Below are 18,805 nucleotides of genomic sequence, written 5' to 3'. Positions count from 1 at the left end.
GGTTGCGTGTGTGTATTCGCATGGGCGAGTGTACGTGCGTATATGTGAGCTTCTGCGTCTATACTGTGTGAAAACTACTCCCTTCATCTCATGAAAAGATGAATAGTACAATTGTAGTTTATTCAAAAGATTAGTACTTTGTTTAGATGAGTCCACCTAATTAGGTATGTTGCCTTTACTTTTTCACTCACGTAAACCACGGCATGCAAGGTCTTTAAGGCTAGCAAATCTGTTTTGGCCGTATGCAAGGTAATTAAGTAGGCCTAATTTGTTGTCCAGTTTCTAAGATTGTACTATTATTTGTGGGATCTTTTTCAAATGCTATTTACAATTTTCATGCACGAAAAGAGTACTCCTGTTGAATAATCTTGTTAAGTTTGTTTCCTTTGAGAACCACTTGCAACATTAACTATCTCGGCAAACAAACCATCCAGGACATGGGGTCAGTAGAGGTTAGGGGCACGCGTCATTTTCTTTTGGTATTAATTTGTCCTAGAATTGTATTACTTGGGTGGAGGGGGAGTTTTGTCATCCGGATTTAGTTTTCCTTTTTCTTCCATGCATGCTAAGGTCAATCTCATTGCACATTTTCATGGCAGTTACTGAGACTAAAAATTTGATAACTGTGCCTGTTGAGTGTTATGGAGATGAAACTTCTCTTTCATCTCGTGAAACTCCTCTCTCCTTGTAATGACCATGCTAAGTCAATAAAATTGCTGATGTGGTATAGTATTTAATGCTCATGAAATTTTTATGAAACTTTTGCATTGAGATTGAGCTAATGCTATTTAGAATAAGAAAGGTCAAAGAAGAAAAAAAATCGGGTGCGGGAGAGTCTTTTTTTCCTCCTGGGCATAGTATAGCCTTTTCCTTATTTCTTCTGCCTCGAGTTGATCGCATTGGCAGTTCTAAAGGACGAGGGGAGCCACACGCCAGGACGCCAGCCTATAAATCCCATGCATCCTCCGTTCCAATGCGCCATCGCTTTCAAACCCAGCCTCGATCGAGCGAAATCACCAGCTAGAGCTACCCACGGCCAGCTGCCACGCTTTTGGAAGACGCACGCAACAGCCGAGCAGCCAGCAGCTAGCTAGCAAGCGCAAGCTGCGGGGAGTAGTAGTCTAGCTATCATCGATGGCGAGCCTTCGGGTGGTGGTCTTGTTTGTCGCCGCCACCGTCGTGTTCGTGGCGTTCGTGCCGCCGCCCGCCGTCGCGCAGCTGAGGACGGACTACTACGCCAGTGTCTGCCCCAACCTCGAGAACATCGTCCGGAACTCCGTCAGGCAGTCCATGGCGCAGTCCCAGATCTCGGCGCCCGCCGCGCTCAGGCTCTTCTTCCACGACTGCGCCGTCATGGTGCGTAAAATCTTATGTTTCCAAGCTCCAAATAGCTTACTGAGCTCGATTGCCGTGTGTGTGCCATCGTCCAATGATCAATCGAGCGTCTGATGATGCGGATGCTGCAGGGCTGCGACGCGTCGATCATGATCACGAACTCGAACGGCGACGACGAGTGGCGAAACAGCGACAACCAGTCGCTGAAGCGGGAGGGGTTCACGACGATCCTGAGCGCCAAGGCCGCCGTGGACAGCGACCCGCAGTGCCGCAACAAGGTGTCGTGCGCGGACATCCTGGCCCTCGCCGCCAGGGAATCCGTCCTCCAGGTACCCACAGCTTCCATGCCACTCGGATAGGCACCAGCCACGAGCGGCATCATCACATAACTAACTCTCTGATCCATGTACAGCTTCGAGAAACTCCGTTCAAATCTTTTTCAGTTATTACATACATGTATCTAACTTTTTTTGCCAGGATGTAACTACCTAATAACTAACTCTCTGCGTGCACTGATGGCAGAGTGGCGGGCCGTACTACCCAGTGGAGCTGGGCAGGTACGACGGCCGGGTGTCGACCAGGGCCAGCGTCGTGCTCCCGCGCGTCAACTTCAACCTCGACCAGCTCAACGCCTTCTTCTCCGGCCTCGGCTTCAACCAGACCGAGATGGTCGCCCTCCTAGGTAAAATCAAACGACGTCTCAATCGTCTCACTTCCTCTCGCAATCGCCAGCCGACGACTGACCACCAAGACTTACGCCAATCTTACAATCCAGGAGCCCACACCCTCGGCGCGGCAGACTGCCCCTTCTTCCAGTACCGGATCGGCAGCGACCCGACCATGGACCAGGGCCTGGCGTCGCAGCTGCGCGGCACCTGCGGCTCCAACCCCACCAACGGCTTCGCGTTCCTGGACCCCTCGCCGGTGACCTTCGACAACGCCTTCTACCGGAACCTGCAGGGCGGCAGGGGCCTCCTGGGCTCCGACCAGGTGCTGTACAGCGACACGAGGTCCCGCGGCGCCGTCGACAACTACGCGTCCAACCAGGGCGCCTTCTTCGCCGACTTCGTGGCGGCCATCACCAAGCTCGGGAGGGTCGGGGTCAAGACGGCGGTCAACGGCGAGATACGCCGTGACTGCCGGTTCCCGAACTAGGGAGAGCACCTCGATCGCCGACCAGTTGACATCATTGATACATGCATGTAGCCATTAAGCCATGTAATAACATATATTAAAGTACTATTAGTCTATAACGGTTGACGGATGTAATTACAATAAGCTTGATCATGGCTTTGATTCAGGGGCCTGATGATGTCTATGACAGTTACCTCCTTGTGATGTGCCTAAAGTTTCTATCTCTTCTTGGATCTTTTACGTTTTGATCGTCTAGAGCACCAGCGTGATCGTCAATAATGTCAATACACAGATGTTTCAGTACTTTTTTTTTTCGAACAACAGATCTTTCAGTATTGGAGACTGACACAGTGTTCATGACAAAGTACCATGCTCAGCTCTCTTCACATAATAGGGCAGTATTTTTTTTTATATCGACATGTAGGTACAAGCTTGATTCTTCAAACAAGCACATGTCAGCTGCTTAGTGGCCAGAGTATAAAGGTGTTCACTACTTCACTTCACTGCCATCCATGAGAGGTTAAACATTATCTCAATCCAGACGATGCATGTAATTGATAATCTACCGCATGCACGTGTATGTTCGCCCGTGCTCTGTAACCGTTGCAAATTACTAAATCTATCTTTGGAGTCACAGTCACAGTCACTTGCCGAAGCGCATGCAATGCAGCCCCATCTTCTCGTCGATCGTGGACGATGCCGATACGCTCCTCCGGTGAACGTGGACGCGGCACACCGTTCCACCGGTGCCGCCTGATCATGTGTGTCGCCTGTCACCACGCACCATTAGCACTAGCATGCACCATCATCTCTAGCTTCACCACCACCACCGTGTCGCATCAACGTGCATAATGGCTCCATAGTCCATATCGATCGGCATCAGCCTCTGCAGTAGTGTTTCTTTGGACTTTGGTGGCTCCAAATCCAATCTTCCAAAGGTCACTGCCGGTGCCGGGCCTCTCGCTAGTGCACCCTGCACAATGGGCGCTCCACCACTGTGCCTGAAAACAAGAGCAAATTCCCTCAATGCCACTAGATTTTATACCACTTCCCTCGTTGCCATCCAAATTCTTCAATTCCCTTCACCGCCACTACTTCAATTTTCCATTCCCTTGACTGCCACTCTGTCACCTTGCTGTTAACTTGCTGTTATGTTGAGTAGAAAAGACAATTATGCCCCTCTCAACACAATGGGGTGAAATGTGCTTCAATTCCTTGGGTGCCATTGCATAGCTCAAGCACTCAGAAATGTATAAGTTGAACATACCACCGAGCAGCCGAGCAGTGTATGTATATTATTTGAGCATACAAATTCAACGTATATAAGTTGTAAAAGGAGACATTAAATAAGTAGCCAAGCACTACATAACAGGCTAGCGGTGCGTGCTGGCCTCCAGTGACGCCCAGGCCGTGCTTGCCCTCTCACGCGTGTGCCGGCTGCGCTCCGCCCGGGGCCAGGCCACGCTCGCCCTCCCGCGTCCCGCGCGCGTGCAGGGAGCGGTCGGCCCGACGCCCAGGCCAGTCGCTCGCCCGTGCGTGCCAGCGGCTCACCGCCCGGCACCCAGGTGCGCTCACCCGCTCCGGCATAGGCTCGGCCCCTCTCGTCCTCTACGGCGAGGCTCCGCCCTGCTCGTCCGCGGTGCCCGAATGCTCCTTGTTGATTCCCTCCGGCGGCTAGGTCGAACAAGTCCCTCCGGTGGCTGGATTTGGGGAGTTAATGTTTGGAGCCTGCTGCGAGTGGACAAGGACCGGGGAGGGGAGGGGAAAGGGAAAGAGGCAAGAGGCAAGAGGCAAGAGGCAAGGAGACGATGCTACTCCTGTTGAATCGGGCAGGAGATAAGCCGGACAGATGTGGTGACCTGCTGTCATTGGAAGAGGGCAACTTAGGCCCTGTTCGAATAAAGTTTAGCAGCTATCGGATATTTGGATGCTAATTAGAAGTATTAAATATAGGTTAATTACAAAACTAATTGCACAGATGGAGTCTAATTCGTGAGACGAATCTATTAAGTCTAATTAGTCCATGATTTGATAATGTTACAGTAATCATTTGCTAATGATGGATTAATTAGGCTTAATAGATTCATCTCGCGAATTAGCACAAGGTTCTGCAATTAGTTTTATAATTAACTGATGTTTAGTCCTCTAATTAGCATCCGAACATCCAATGTGACACTGCTAAAGTTTAGTATCTAGTATTCAAACATCCCTTTAGGGAATGAAAACAGTGAGAAAGGACTGCCTGGATTGTAGGCCCCTGTGTAGCTTTAACGGTCATGGATGAAAATAGCAGTTAAGGGAATGGAAAATTGAAGTAGCGGCAGCGAAAGGAATTCAAGAATTTGGATGGCAAGTGCTGAGGGAATTTGCTCTAAAAACAACGACGGCGACGTTCGCGCTCCACTACTGCTCAGCTCGGACCTCTCCATGTGGACCAGTATAATGACCGGCCAATTGTCAGTTATTACTAGTGCAGTGTGTCGGGGTCGCCTCAGGAGCAGTTACTGAAGTGACCCCGTTTGCTGCTTTCTTCCTTTCACTGCTGTTAGTTGTGCATAGACAGTGGATTAACTGATCACGCAAACATCACAAACCTATCCGTCACGGCATGATATCAGAGCAGACGACGCCTTGTTAAGCAACTAACTGATCATTTCCGTCCCGGACGTAACAGAACAGCACGACCAGCGTGATCATTCATACCAGTCGCTCGCGCGCACGTGTTCCCACCCGGTCCTCATCCGGTGCCGTTTTGGACGCGAGAAGCAATCGCGGGCCGTTGTTGCATCCAGCAGCCCGGCCCGTAGTGAATCCCTGCGGAAAAGGCCCACAGGCTGATCAATCTGACAAGCTGGCGTGGGCTTTCCAGAACCCAGCCCAGATTATTACGTGGGCCGGAAACAGTTTTGTTGTGCCGACAGACAGGCCCAGATTGACGGGTGGCCCAGCACGCACGGGCGTGTCAGTGCGGCGAAGTTATGTCAAGTGGCAGCATTGCACAGCAGCACCAGCAGTTCAGATTTCAAACTTGATGAAGCAGTGAAGATGCTCTCTCTCGCAAAGAAAAATAAAAGAAAACAAGCCCCTGCTCGCTTGACCACCGTCATCTGGCGCGCTAGGTAGGAGGATAGTGGTGTGTTGAGATTTGAAGCTTCCTATCCGCGCAGAGGTAATAGGGAGCCGTTCTGATCATCACCGGGATCACCACAGCGAGTCAGATGGTAAAGCCAGCGGGAGGCAGGAAACGCCCCACCGACGGGCGGCAGCGTCACAGTCGGCGACACATCCCTGCTCCGCGGCGACCGGACGTTGCGGCTTCAGCAACACTCCTCACTCGGTCTCCGTCGGGACGGTCTCCGCCGTGGGTCGGGTGGCTCGCTTCCGGGAGGAGGCGAATAAGCGCGCCGAGGCAGCAGCCCGACGGCGTGGCTCCCGCGCTCGCCGCTACCTTGATTTCAACAACCTGCTGCCGGGAGATGCCCTGGTAGCCGCCCAGGCCCTTCTCCGGCACCCACCGGTGAGGCTGGAGTTGAGACCCCGGAGGGGTGATGGTTGGAAGATCTGGCCAAACTAGTGGGCAAGGCACAGCTCCTTACGGGCAGGGCGAAAGCTCGCACGGCCAAACCGGCCGGGACGGACGTGGCTCCCGGGCGCTCTCGGCCTCCCTGACCTGCCGCTCGGCATCGAAAAGCTGGGTGTTGACGACGTCCTTGGCGGCACGGATCCTGGCGACCGACGTTAAGTGCTCCGCCTGGACCGCCGCGTTGGCCTCCGCCCATACCACTACCACCTGCTCAGCGTGGCAGTTGCTTCAGCTGCCTGCTTGGTCATCTCGCACTCATGGCGGTCCAAAGATTGCACGCGGAGCTCCAGGCTTCACGCAAGGACGTCACGTTCGTGGGCCTGATGAGCCAGCTGTTCCTCCCTCTCTAGGGCGGCCACACGGGTAGCGTCCACCGCCTGGCGATGCTCCTCCTCCCAACGTCGGAACCGACCAGAGTGCTCCTGTAGCTCGAGCTTGTGGGCCAGCACCGCCGCCTCCAACAAGTCGAGGAGCCGTTCACGCGTGGCAGCTGCCTCCTCGCGCACCGCCAGGTCCACCTCCCAGAGAATGACGTGTTCCTCACGGCGAGCGAGATCGGACACCAGGAAGAGCAGTTCCTGCTCGTGTTCCTGGAGCGCCACCACATGCTCCTCGGAGGGTGCACCGCCGGGACCCACTACTACTTGCTGGATGTCCCTAAGGCCACCTCCAAGGCACGCCGCACCCTAGGTAGGATAGCGGCCGCGTCTTCCTTGCCGCTGGTGCTCCCGTCAAAGGCGTAGCCACGCCGGCCAGCTCCGTTAGCGTCGGGGCCTCCTCCGCTGCCGCCACAACAGCCGGGTCAGCGCCCGCCGGGACCACCACTGTCGGTACATCGGGGGCCGACGTCGCCTCCGCCACCACTCCGACGTCGCCTCCGCCAGGCGGGTTAGCACCCGTCGGGGCCACCGCCGTCGGAACGTCGGGGGCTCCCGTAGCTGCCACCTCCACTCCGGCGTCGCCTCCGCCTAAGGCGGGGGGCGGGACGGAAGCCGAGGCAGGTCCGCATGATTGCCCAACTACATCCAGAGCCCCGCCAGCAGGAACCTTGAAACCCAACGGGTTGGCGACAAGCGGGCGAAGCGAGAGCTAGTGGGGCTCACTGTGGTCATACACGATCGCAGGGGCCCCACCCGCAGAGGACTGTGGACGAGCGAGAAGAAGAGCCTTCGTGGGAGAGATCTGCCGGGCGGAGGGAGGTGAAGACAGTGGGGCCCTACCACCAGCCTCACCAAGAGGGGCCTGCCTTGGCGAACCACTTGTGCTCCTGGAGAAAGATCACCATCAAAAAGAAAAAAGAAAAGAGAGAGAGGGGGAGGAAAGGACCCGAAGGTCAAACATGCATCTGGGCCCCGTGTAGATCCACCGAGATGCCAAGGCCGTCACGGTTGCCTTGCACTGGGATGCTTGGGCAGGGGAGAATGGCTAGCGGACGCACCCGTTGGTCTACCCACCGCCACAGACGATGTCTCCTACCCTAGGGCAGGCGGAGCGTGTGGAGGAGAGAGTGGTGGCGGCGACAACGATGAGGAAGAACCTGTCAGGAATGGAGAAGGGAGCCACCAACACTTTTACTCCCCTCTAGGAGCCACTATCCCTGACGACCCGCTCGCTCCTCCCAGATGTGGATGCCTCCAAAAGGGCAAGCGCGGTGCACGACGAGCCCGCACAAGTTGGTCTCTGGAAGCGTCGCGAGGAAAGCATGGCATGCCTGGTGAGACACAAGGGCACAACGCCCCCTAGCAGGATCCCCGTCACCAGATCCTGCACTTCCACGATTAGCACTAATAGCTCTGAGATCTCCGCCACGGTGTGGTTCGTGCCTGCCCGCCCCCTCCCGCCGTGTGCGGGTCGTGTCATCGACACCGGTGTAGAACCATGTGGGCGGACCCACGGCGCAGGGGGGCAAGACGACGGTGGGGGAAGTCCGCCACCACCATGGTTGATGTAAGCCTATCCTGTGGCAGCTGGGCAATTCGGTCCAGCACCAGCTACCATCCTTCTCCAAGGACCGACGGGGCAGAACAGGTGTCGGCGATGGTGACCGGAGGAGAGGCCGAAAGGCAGAGGCGCTGGTGGGGCGCGATGACATTCATGTGCGGCCACCACCAGTTCCAGTCACCCCACTTGTCGCGAAGGATCATGGTGATGTACTCCCCCTTGCACGTGGCCCGGAGCTTGAAGAAGCACGCCCCCACCACATGAGGAGCGCTACCGGCCGATGCGCTCGGACATTGGTGGTAGAAGAAGTGGCGGAAGAGCTCGATGGAAGGCCACACACTGACGGACATCTCACACAGATGGGCGAAGATGGCCAGTATGAGGACGGTGTTGGGCGTGAGGTGCACCAGATGCACCTGGTACTCCTCCAGCATGCGGAGGAAGAAGGTGGAGAACGGGGGAATGAGTCCGCAGAAGAAGAAGGGGAGGAATATGACCACCTCCCTTGGCTCGTTAGGAGTCGCCGGCTCCGTCACCCCGTGGATCAGTGCGCCACCATCCGACCCGACCGGAGGCAGCATCGCCCGGATCTTCCCCAGGGCATCCGTGGTCATGAGCATGGAGCACCTGATGTGGGCGACCTAAGGGTCGTGCTACTGCGGTGGAGGCTCACAGTGGCTGGAGCGATCACTCCTGGCCATGGCGGTGAGCAGAGGAGCAGGTGAAAGGATTGCGACAGAGAAGGTGAGGAGTCGAGGAAGATGACAAGTGGAGAAGGAATCCCTAAAGCTCATGCGGCCTTATAAGGCGATAGGTGTGGTGCTTCGACTTCAAGAAACGGCCGCTGAAAAATAAGCGCGGAAGGGGGCTCGGAATCTAGGGGAATCCCAACCGAGACCCAAGCATTTTGCGCGTGAGGAGAAGACGAAGCGATGAGAGGCGGCCCCCTTTCCTCCTTCTAGGCCCTACACTTGACCTAAGGTGGTCCACCCCAGGGTCGGGGGCTGTTGTCAGCGCCAAGGGAACGGGGGTCCCCCGAGAAGGCCCTTACAAGTGGGGCCCGCCTACAGAAAGAGGTCTCCACCGCGCAGAGCCCAATTAAGGAGATGGACCCTAAAAATCCAAAGCCAAGGAAGGGCTCGGGAAATACTGCCTCCACATAATGGGACCCACTGAAGGCCCACGCAAAGGGAGCGGGACGCAGCCAAGGAGGCCTCCCTGGAAGTCGCCTGGGAAAGTTTGCTTCCAAGATAAGCAAGCAATGGCACATCCTGGCGAAAGAAAGGCGCGACAGTCGAGGTAGGCTATCAGTAGGTGCCCCATCCCCGTAAAAACACCATTATTGCGATTGATGGGACGCGCCTGGATGCCTCGGGGACTGACGGCCTCACCCATCCCGTCCAACAGGTGGCGAGCGCTGCCCTTATGTCGAGAGCGCCCGCCTGGCTCCCGGGTGCCCTCTACCAGAGGGGTGGGCCCACTACATGGGCCCGGGAGGCTGCAAAGGCCTCCCGGGAACTCTGCTAGGAGGTGGGGCCACCTTGCAGACCCGGGGTGGTTGTGTTGAGCTTTTACCTCTTCTTGAGAAGACGGGTTTGGTTTGAACTTTTGATTTTCACATGATTGGTGTTGAGCCCTTTCTGCCTCTTCTTGAGGGATCATGTAATTTTGTCTCAGTTGTGTCGAGCCGTCGCCCTAGTCTTAGGGGACTAAGACTTCTCATTTTGAGTGATTTTGTGTTTGCCTTTTCTCTTAGCTTTTGGATCACTTGAATGAGCTTTCTTTTTTCTCTCTTACTTTTCTTGTTTTCAGCTATGAATTTGTGTTGGGTGTTGTCAATGCACTCATCAAGGGGGAGATTGAGGACCAATGATGGTCACCCTTAAATGATGAGTGATTGACAATGTTGTGTGTAATGATGTTGCTCTTAGCTTGTGATGTGCAGGTGTAGGATGTGACATGGCGGCCGACAACGTGCGGTGTAGGTCAAGCGAAAGGTTCATGCTTATGGACCAAGGGTGGTGAAGAGTGAACACGAGTAGGCTTGGACCAAGGGATCTGAGGAGTCAGGGCAGAGTCATGGGCGATCCACATGGCGCACGGAAGAGCAACAGAACATAACGGGATGGAGACGGTGTCGGTTAAGTCAAGTGGGATGGAGGCATCATAGGCTTGGCGGAGGTCGGACACGTGTCAACATCGAGGAGGTCGCGTGACGGCTAAGAGGAGATGGACGGTTTGGGTGGTTTGAGCCTCAAAACCACCATGCAGGCAAATTTCCTAATTTGGGCCTCAAAACTGAGGGGCGAGCCTGGTGTGGCTGGAGCTTCGAGAAGGAGGGCACGTGTTGCCATCACGAAACTTGCGTCGAGGCAAAGTGAAGTCATGAAGGCAGTGTGTCCGTCCGATGCGTCTACAAAAATCTGGACAGTTTTGCCCCTGCGAGGGTATGTATCCTAGTTGTAGTGGTAGGGGTATTTTAGTCTTTATACATGGACCATATTGGCAACAGGATGGCTGCTTGAGAGAGGCAGTTCTTGGAGTTTTTGTTTTTCCTTCTCGCTAGACTAGACAGGGGCTTTATGTGAACTCAAGAGTGGGAGGATGAGGGTGGCAATTCCCTAGCGAATTCCTCCCTTAAATCTCTCGAATTTGATGTTTTGTTCAGTCTGGTTCTTTTCTTAGGGTTCTTTATTTTTCCCCAAATCAATGCAGAGTTTCTGATCTTTTAGGAGGCTTCTTTTTGGATTTGTTCATTTGTGGGGAGAGGAGCTTGTGGTTTGAAGCTTTTCTGAATCGGAGTTGTGCAGGTCGAATTCTGAGAAACTGAAGGGGAGCTCGGGCTTCTGTTCTTGGTCTGCTAGACTCTAATTTTTCAACCATTTGCTCCACTACTTCTTGTGTTGGTTTTTGCTCTTAGCTGCAGCTAGAAAATTTAATTCTCACTGTTTTGATCTCATGTTGCAGCTTGTGCTCTTCTTAGTTGTTTAATTCATGCATTTCAATGACGCAGGCCAACAATGCTTTGGACATCAAGTTGCTAGTGTCCTTTTAAAGCTACACAGTAAGCAATCATTGCTTTGTGCTCTTTTAGCTACTCGACGGATTTCTTGCATCATAACTCGTTGTCTTAACTATTTGCTTGTATGTCTAGATGAACAACTAGCTATTCTCTACATGTCGAGTGAACTTAAAGTATGAGCCTTTTAATTGTCAGATCACTTACTTGTTTTGATTAGTAGCTGTGCAATTCAGTAGCTCTTGTGGCTTTATCATCTGCTAAAAAAAGTTTGACAGTGGTTAACTGAGTTATCTGTTTGCAGGAAAATAGCCGGTGTGTCTTGCAGTTTTCTCTAGCTGACAGTTTGCTTACTCTCCAGTAATACTTATTCCTTTTGCTTGATCACTAGGACTGTGCTACTATGTTCTTAATTTTAGATTAGTCATAGTAGTATAGTAGCTTAGTGCAAGTTTGTGCCCGGCTGTTAACTTATGTATTGCATCCACATCGCTTTGAATTGTTTTCCTTAATCGTTCCTGGGGCTAGCATATCACAAGTTGAGATGCGTAGCCTTGGCGATTAAAAGAGAGGTTTGTTGGGTTGTAATTGGGACATATGCCTTGTTTTTGGAGAGAATTTTAAAGGCTCTCATTCACCCCTCCTCTGGTTGTCCATTCCGGTTCTTCAATTAGTATCAGAGCCGGTTAAGGTTCTCAATACCCTAATCGGTTTCGAGATTCAATATGGTGACCACTGATCGTTCTTCCTCAACCGCGCCTTCCTACTTTAATGGGTCTGACTATCGATATTGGAAAACTCGCATAAGAGCCCATCTCAATAGTAGAGGAGCATTGGTTTGGGAAATCACTCAGGATGATACTTATGTGATACCTGCCACTCGCTTAACTTAAGAAGCAAGAGATCAATATCACACCAACAACAAGGCAGTGGATATTCTGCTTGCTAGTTTGTTCCGTGCTGAGTTTGATCGTGTAGAGGATCAATCTTTGGCTAATAAGATATGGTCCTGCCTGCAGAGTTTCCATGAGGGGAGAAATCAGGTGAAGGCATGTCTCTTTGAGACTTACTGGCGTGAGTACGAAAATTTTGTTCATTTTCCCAGTGAGTTTGCTGATGCTTTTTTCTAGCGCTTTCTTGCTATTGTGAACAAGATGAAAGCAAATATCACCGACTTGCCCTACATTGATCCTGATAGAGCTTTAGATCTTCTACATGCCTTGAATCACGATGTGTGGGGTACAAAGACTGACGCTATCATTGAGTCCACAAACTATGAGACTCTTACAACTGCTGAGCTTTTCGCCAAGCTGAAGTCGACAGAGGTTGATATGAGGTTCCGAGCAAAACATGGGAACCCTACTGACCCTCATAGTATGGCTCTCGTATCACGCTCTGCACAGTTACGTTGTTGGCTAACTCTTCCACCACGTCTTGTGCTTTGTCTTCTTTTGTGTTTATTTCAGAGGAGCAGTTGGAGGTTCTTTAGGATAAGGAGCTCGCCTTTATCATGAGGCGGTTCATGCGCTTCAACGACAACTCCAAGAACCGGCGAAGGAGCAACAACAACTGTTTCGAGTGTGGCAAGCCAGGTCACTTCACCACCAACTACCCCGACAAGAACAAGTCTAAGAACGGGTACGACTACAACAAGTACAAGGACAAGGACAACAACCAGAAGAAGTACAACGATTGCGAGAAGAAGGAGCACTGCAATAAGGCCAAAGCGCGCGCCTTCATCGCCTCCCTCAGTGACGTCGACTCCGACACCGACGACCACACTGATTCAAACTCAAGTGAGGAGGACGACAACCACAAGGTGAAGAAGAAGGACAACAAGAATTTCAACGGCCTTTGCTTCTACTCCGGCAAGAACCGCAAGAACTGCATCATGGCCCTCAACGCCGATGACAAGAAGGATGGTGAGGAAAGCAACTCCGACCCAAAAACAGAGGTAAAGCCTATTCCAGAACAACTTGCCTTAAAAGTAGAAGAACTCAATAATTGCTTGATCAATCAAGGTAAGTTAATCAAAAAGGCTGCTCGTGAATGAATTGAGCTTAAGGCTAAGTTGGAGAGTGCTTTGATTGAGTTAGATATGCTTAAATCTGCTCCTACTGTTTCTGATGTTGTTGAGTGTGATTAATGTGCTGTTCACATAGCTAGTTTAGCTTCTTTGCAATCTATGCATGCTTCTCTAGTAGATGAACTTGATGTGAGTAGGGCTGCTTTAGATGAAGTTAAAACTAGACCTGTTTTACTTGGTGCTTGCAAATCTTGCCCTGCTTTAAAAATTCAACTTGATGATGTGTGTGCTAAGATTAAGGTTTTTGAGAAATCTGATTTAATTGCTAAATCCAAAGTTCCTGAATGCACAAAGTGTTCCGATCATGTTATTATCAATCAAGAGTTCAAACATGCTATTCGAACAGCTGAGGATGAAAATACCTACTTGTGCATAGTTCTCAGTTGGGTATCGAGTAGGGAACCTCAGTTGGGTATCATGATTCAGGAGTTTAAGAGGGCTGATGGTTTTGGGATTGTGAGTGTGATTAAGAATTGCAATTTCGATTGGTTGTATAAGAAGGTTGGTCAGTGCAGTGGTGAGAGAGAGAAACAAGCAACTTCCACCACATGTGAGCCATCTAAACTGAGTAGAGAGCAACCCATCCCAGAATGTGAGGAAAACCCTAAAGATGGAGTGTTTACTGAACTACCAAAACAAACTCCAAAGAAAACCATCTAGGTGGAAAAACCCAACCATCTCAGAAACAAGCTTGATACACTTCTACATATAGCTTTGAAGTATCCTCCAACAAAACCCAAAGCCAAACCACAGCCAAGAGTGAATCCTCAACCAAGAGTGAACCCTCAACCCAAAGCTAACCCACAGCCGAGAGCTAACCCATAGCCAAAGCAACCAATTCGGTTCCACTGTGAGTATTGCAAAAGGGAGGGTCATCTTGAGGAGTTTTACTTTCGAACGAAGAAAGCTTTGAGGCGTGAGCGTGCGTGGGACAACCGAGACATCTACCACCCGTCTCATGGTGTACATGCGCCTAGATCAACTCCTCCACCTCGTCGTGTGGGTAGTATGCGTTTAGTTCCTTCTTGCAGGTTTGCCAAGCATGCTCCTAGTCGTGATCAATATGACTTAAGATAACATGACCGTGGCTCTGAGTCTTAGAGGTAAAACGGACCATGGTTTCCCCCTCGTGGTGGCCATTGTCCTCCAGTGAGACAAAGAGATGGTTAACTTTGCTAATCCCACTCTTGAGCAGATGGCATTCGTATCTCCAGCTCTGCTGCATCATTTGCAAGACACGTACGGGTGCGACAGCTCTCCGGAGCACTTTGCCGATGTGTTGCTCGCTCGCGTGCCTATCCCTCTAGCTTTTGTTACGTGCGTGCATAAGCGGAGCTACAGGGTATGCCGGGTAGGCCCTAGCATACCCTGGGCCCAGCACCTTACCTGTACTCCCGTGGTCCCCTGGTCCTCTACCACTTTGCCTAGGCCCAACAGACGATGCCCAGGCCTAGCTTTTGGCCCCCTTGGTTGCTTGTTGCGTGGATACGACTGCATGCAGAGTGCCTGCCTACCTCTGGTTACAAGATTGGCCCATGATTTGACGCGTGAGACTCCACGTCTCGATTTGTGCCGCCACAACTCCTCCGCCTGACAGTCCGCAGGACTCCTCCTGTCCTCCGCGGGACCGCCGCCAGCCGCCGCACTAGGCCACCAGGGCCAGCGCGTCTGCGCAAGTGCGTAACTGCGTGGGGGACTTCGTGCGGTTGCGTGAAAACTTCTGATCGTCCACAAGTCATCGGCCAGGTTTAAGATGAATCTATCTTCTATTTTTTTCTTATTTGAAAAGACTTATATCCTTAAATATTTTTCTTTATTTATGTATGAGTGCTTTTTTTATTTCAGTTCGTGATTTTATTGAACGGACCATCAATCCATCAACATTCTTAAATTAATATCTTGTGAGGTTGTGATTTGTAAGTTTTCTACCCAAAAATTTAAAACATGATTCTATCGTTACATGTTTATTTTGCTATAATGTCTAGTTAGTTGTTGTACTTACATTACATAGATATTGTTTTTTCAGAACGGTTGGATTATGAAGAGAGGCGGAGATATTGCATCTCTTTTTCAGAAACACGCAACAAAGAAGGCAGCAGCATCTGCTGCTTCAAATACTGTCCCATCTCCAGTTGAAACTTTTGTGGAAGAACAGAATCAGGAGCAGGATAGAGTGGTAGTTGAAGAAATCGCGGATCCTGTACCCTCGCCTCCACCACTGCAACCACCCACATCACAACCGCCAGTTTATGACATCAATCATCTTCCACATGATCCAGGTGAAAGGCGGCCCATTGAAAGTTATCATGTTAATGATCAAGATGCAATTCGAAGAGCATATATTATATTATTAAAGGCCGATTCAAACCTATTAATCATGATTTTCCATCAAGAAAAATTGGAGGTAGGGATCGCCAATCCAATTATGTATGGATGTATAATCATGAGTGGCTTGAATATAGTATCAAGAAGGATTCTGTATTTTGCTTTATATGCTACTTGTTCAAGAAGGGTGCTCGGTCAAATACATTTATTGTTGGAGGATGGAATAATTGGAATATAGGAAACAAAGCACTTCTCAAACATAGTGGTTCTATGGCACACAATGCAGGTCAAAAGAAATACATTGGTTTTATAAATCCCAAGGTAGCAGTTGATTATCACATTGAGAAGTGGACTGATGAGGATCTTCATCTTTATAAGAAAAGGTTGACATATTCACTTAGATGTATCAAGTTTCTTTTGCATCAAGGATTGGCATTTCGTGGACATGATGAAAATGAAGAGTCTAGCAACAGAGGAAATTTCATTGAACTTATGAAGTTTCTTGCAAGAAATAGTGATGAAGTGAACAAGTATGTCTTGAATAATGCTCCAGGTAATTGCACCTTAACTAGCCCAGAGATACAAAAGCAAATTATTCATTGTTGTACCATAGAAACTAGAAAGAAAATAATTGAAGAACTTGATGATGTGCCCTATGCAATTTTAGCTGATGAGTCCAGTGACATATCACATAAAGAACAACTAGCTCTTTGCTTGCGTTATGTTGATAAACTTGGAAGGCCTTGTGAACACTTTATTGGAGTTGTTCATATAGATGATACTACCTCTTTGTCACTTAAGGAAGCTATTGAGGGTTTACTTGTTAGTCATGGATTGACTATGACTCAAATTAGAGGTCAAGGTTATGATGGGGCCAGCAATATGAAAGGAGTTATTAAAGGGCTAAAAACATTGATAATGCAAGAATCACCTTCTGTGTATTATATTCATTGCTTTGCACATCAACTCCAACTAGTTCTTGTTGCTGTTGCCAAGAGAAATATTGATTGTAAGAGCTTTTTTGATCAAGTATCTATCTTATTGAATATTATTGGAGTTTCTTGCAAGCGTCATGGTATGGTTCGAACTGCTAGGCTTGAGAATATCAAGAAAGCACTTGAGTGTGGTGAGCTTGAATCAGGGAGTGGATTAAATCAAGAGATGAGTTTTCCTAGGCCTGGTGAAACTTGATGGGGCACTCATTACAAAACTATATGCAGCATCATTACAATGTATTCCTCAATCCATGATGTGCTCATTGATCTTCGTGATGATATTTCACATAAGGATGATTGGACAAAGATACATTTTGTACTTGGAGCATTTGAAACTTTTGAGTTCGTTTTCTTTGTGCACTTAATGTTTGTTATTCTTGGATACACAAATGAGTTATCCGAGTGTTTGCAGAGAAGGGATCAAGATATTCTTAATGCAATCTCCCTTGTTAATGTGGCAAAGAACAAAATGCAACAATTAAGGTCTGATGGTTGGGACCACTTCCTTGATAGGGTCACTTCTTTTTGCATTAAACGTGATGTTAAAATTTCTACTATGGATGGTGATTATGTGTCGTATGGAAAATCAACAAGGTATGCCCGTGCCCGAAACCAAACAAATGATGACCATTTTAGAAGAGAAGTATATATTGGTGTCATTGATCAAATTAGTCAAGAGCTTGATAATCGGTTTGATGAGATCAATATGGAGCTACTTTTGTGTATGTCAACCTTCAGTCCTTCCAATTCATTTGCTTCGTTTGATGCACAGAAGGTACGCAGATTTGCTGAATTTTATCTTAAGGACTTCTCCAACAATGATTTGCTAAAACTTGAATTGCAATTTGATAATTATATTGATGACATGCGACGAGATGATAGCTTCAAGGGTCTAGACAGCATCGTTGATCTCTCAGTTAAGCTTGTTCAAACACGGAGGCAAAGTGTTTACTTACTTCTCAAATTGATATTACTTTTACGAGTGGCAACAGTGAGTGTTGAAAGGGTATTTTCTGCAATGGTCAAAGTGAAAATAAAGTCAAGGAATAAGCTAGGTGATAGTATTTTGGATGATTGTCTAGTCACATTTATTAAGAGGGATATTTTCTTCCAAGTGAATGAAGAAGATATAATCAAGACATTCATGTCATTCAAAAAGCGGCGGGTAAACAAAGCAGACAAAAAGTTTTTTATGCTATATTTCGAACTATTTATATTATGATTTGTTATTGTTTCTAGTTTAATCTTTAAATTTATCGAATTGCAAATGGTTTTATCGAGTTACATAAGAATTTTTTTTTCAGCATACCCTGTGATAATATCCTAGATTCGCCGCTGCGTGCGTGCTTGTGTTTCTGCAATAGCTAGCTTTGACGTGCGCCGCTAAAGGCCCCTCCGCTCCATCCTTGTCGATCCGTGAAGATATGCACCTTACGTACGCGCCCATCGTGCGCCCGAGGCCCAGCATTAAAACGCGTCAGCGAGGCTTTGGCTTTCCGTGCGCGCGCCGCGCAATGTCCGGTCCGCGCCGGCTTTGTGTTTGTGAGAGCACCGATCGCCGCCCGTGAAGCAAGCAAGGGACGACGGAGAGGGCGCGACGGGGATGCGCATGCACGAGGGAGCGCGACCGTAGGTTTGGCTGCCGCGACAGGGACAAGGAACTGGATCTGCAGGCGTACGTAGCGATGACTTGGGGAAGAGGTGCCGTACACGAATCCGAAACCGAGACGGGATGATTGGGCGATGGTGGCAGCAGCATGTAGGCTTAAGCGCCCGTGCCCCGTTGCGTGTCGCGGTCCGGCGATGCGTTGTGCGCGGCGCGGCGCGAGGAAAGCAACGAAGGTGGCAGCGGCGCCGCTGGAAGAAGACGTTCGGTGACAGGATCGTTGTCTTATCAGGACACCAACTTAATTGAAACCGGCTGGATTAGTTGTCAGGGTCGGCGTTAAGTAACATAGTCTTTTTGACTATTTGCTGAATGCTCACGGGTAGCTATGCTCGTGCGTGGCGCATAATGCCGGATGCGACGATTGGATGGCACAAAAATGATGTGCACAGTTTTCTGCAGGGTGCTTCTCCTGTTCCTCTGTTATGTAGTCATCTGTTGATCAGCTGTGCACCAGTACCAACTTCAGTTCACGGGTCTAACAGCGTGCTGGTGTTGCACTGTTGCCGGCTTGCAGCAACCAACCAGGCGAATGCGTTCGTGGACACGATCGAGTACGTGGATAATGGCAAATCTCAAGAGATGGCAGCGTTTTTCCTTTTAGTGAGTGCGTGGGCGCATCCGAGAAAAAAGGGCCGGATAGATAGACACGGCCACGCCGGACGCCACGAAGGCACCCACCCACACCGATTGCGGGCAGGCACAGGCACCCGCGCGTGCG

At 50.0% G+C, this 18,805-nt stretch overlaps 1 protein-coding gene and 1 pseudogene across 1 annotated transcript; both read left to right on the top strand.

Moving 5' to 3' along the window:
* Window positions 1-813: 813 nt before the first annotated feature.
* LOC117853182 (peroxidase 45) lies at window positions 814-2,683 on the top strand. The gene is made up of 4 exons (XM_034735554.2): window positions 814-1,356; window positions 1,467-1,664; window positions 1,858-2,017; window positions 2,111-2,683. Exons 1-4 carry the CDS (start codon window positions 1,135-1,137, stop codon window positions 2,488-2,490), a joined length of 960 nt encoding a protein of 319 aa, XP_034591445.1. The 5' UTR covers window positions 814-1,134; the 3' UTR covers window positions 2,491-2,683.
* A 6,009-nt stretch (window positions 2,684-8,692) lies between these two features.
* LOC140222666 (uncharacterized) lies at window positions 8,693-17,669 on the top strand (annotated as a pseudogene).
* Window positions 17,670-18,805: the final 1,136 nt, after the last annotated feature.

The sequence above is a fragment of the Setaria viridis genome, chromosome 4 (genome assembly GCF_005286985.2).
Source record: "Setaria viridis chromosome 4, Setaria_viridis_v4.0, whole genome shotgun sequence".
Taxonomy (NCBI): Eukaryota; Viridiplantae; Streptophyta; class Magnoliopsida; order Poales; family Poaceae; genus Setaria; species Setaria viridis.
This window is presented reverse-complemented; position numbering and strand designations above follow the sequence as displayed.

What these genes read in the sequence shown, in the direction of transcription:
- LOC117853182 (XM_034735554.2), top strand. Translation starts at nt 1,135, where the DNA reads ATGGCGAGCCTTCGGGTGGTGGTCTTGTTTGTCGCCGCCACCGTCGTG. An exon ending in TCCACGACTGCGCCGTCATG is followed by an intron (nt 1,357 to 1,466) that starts GTGCGTAAAATC and finishes CGGATGCTGCAG; the next exon opens with GGCTGCGACGCGTCGATCAT. An exon ending in CGAGATGGTCGCCCTCCTAG is followed by an intron (nt 2,018 to 2,110) that starts GTAAAATCAAAC and finishes CTTACAATCCAG; the next exon opens with GAGCCCACACCCTCGGCGCG.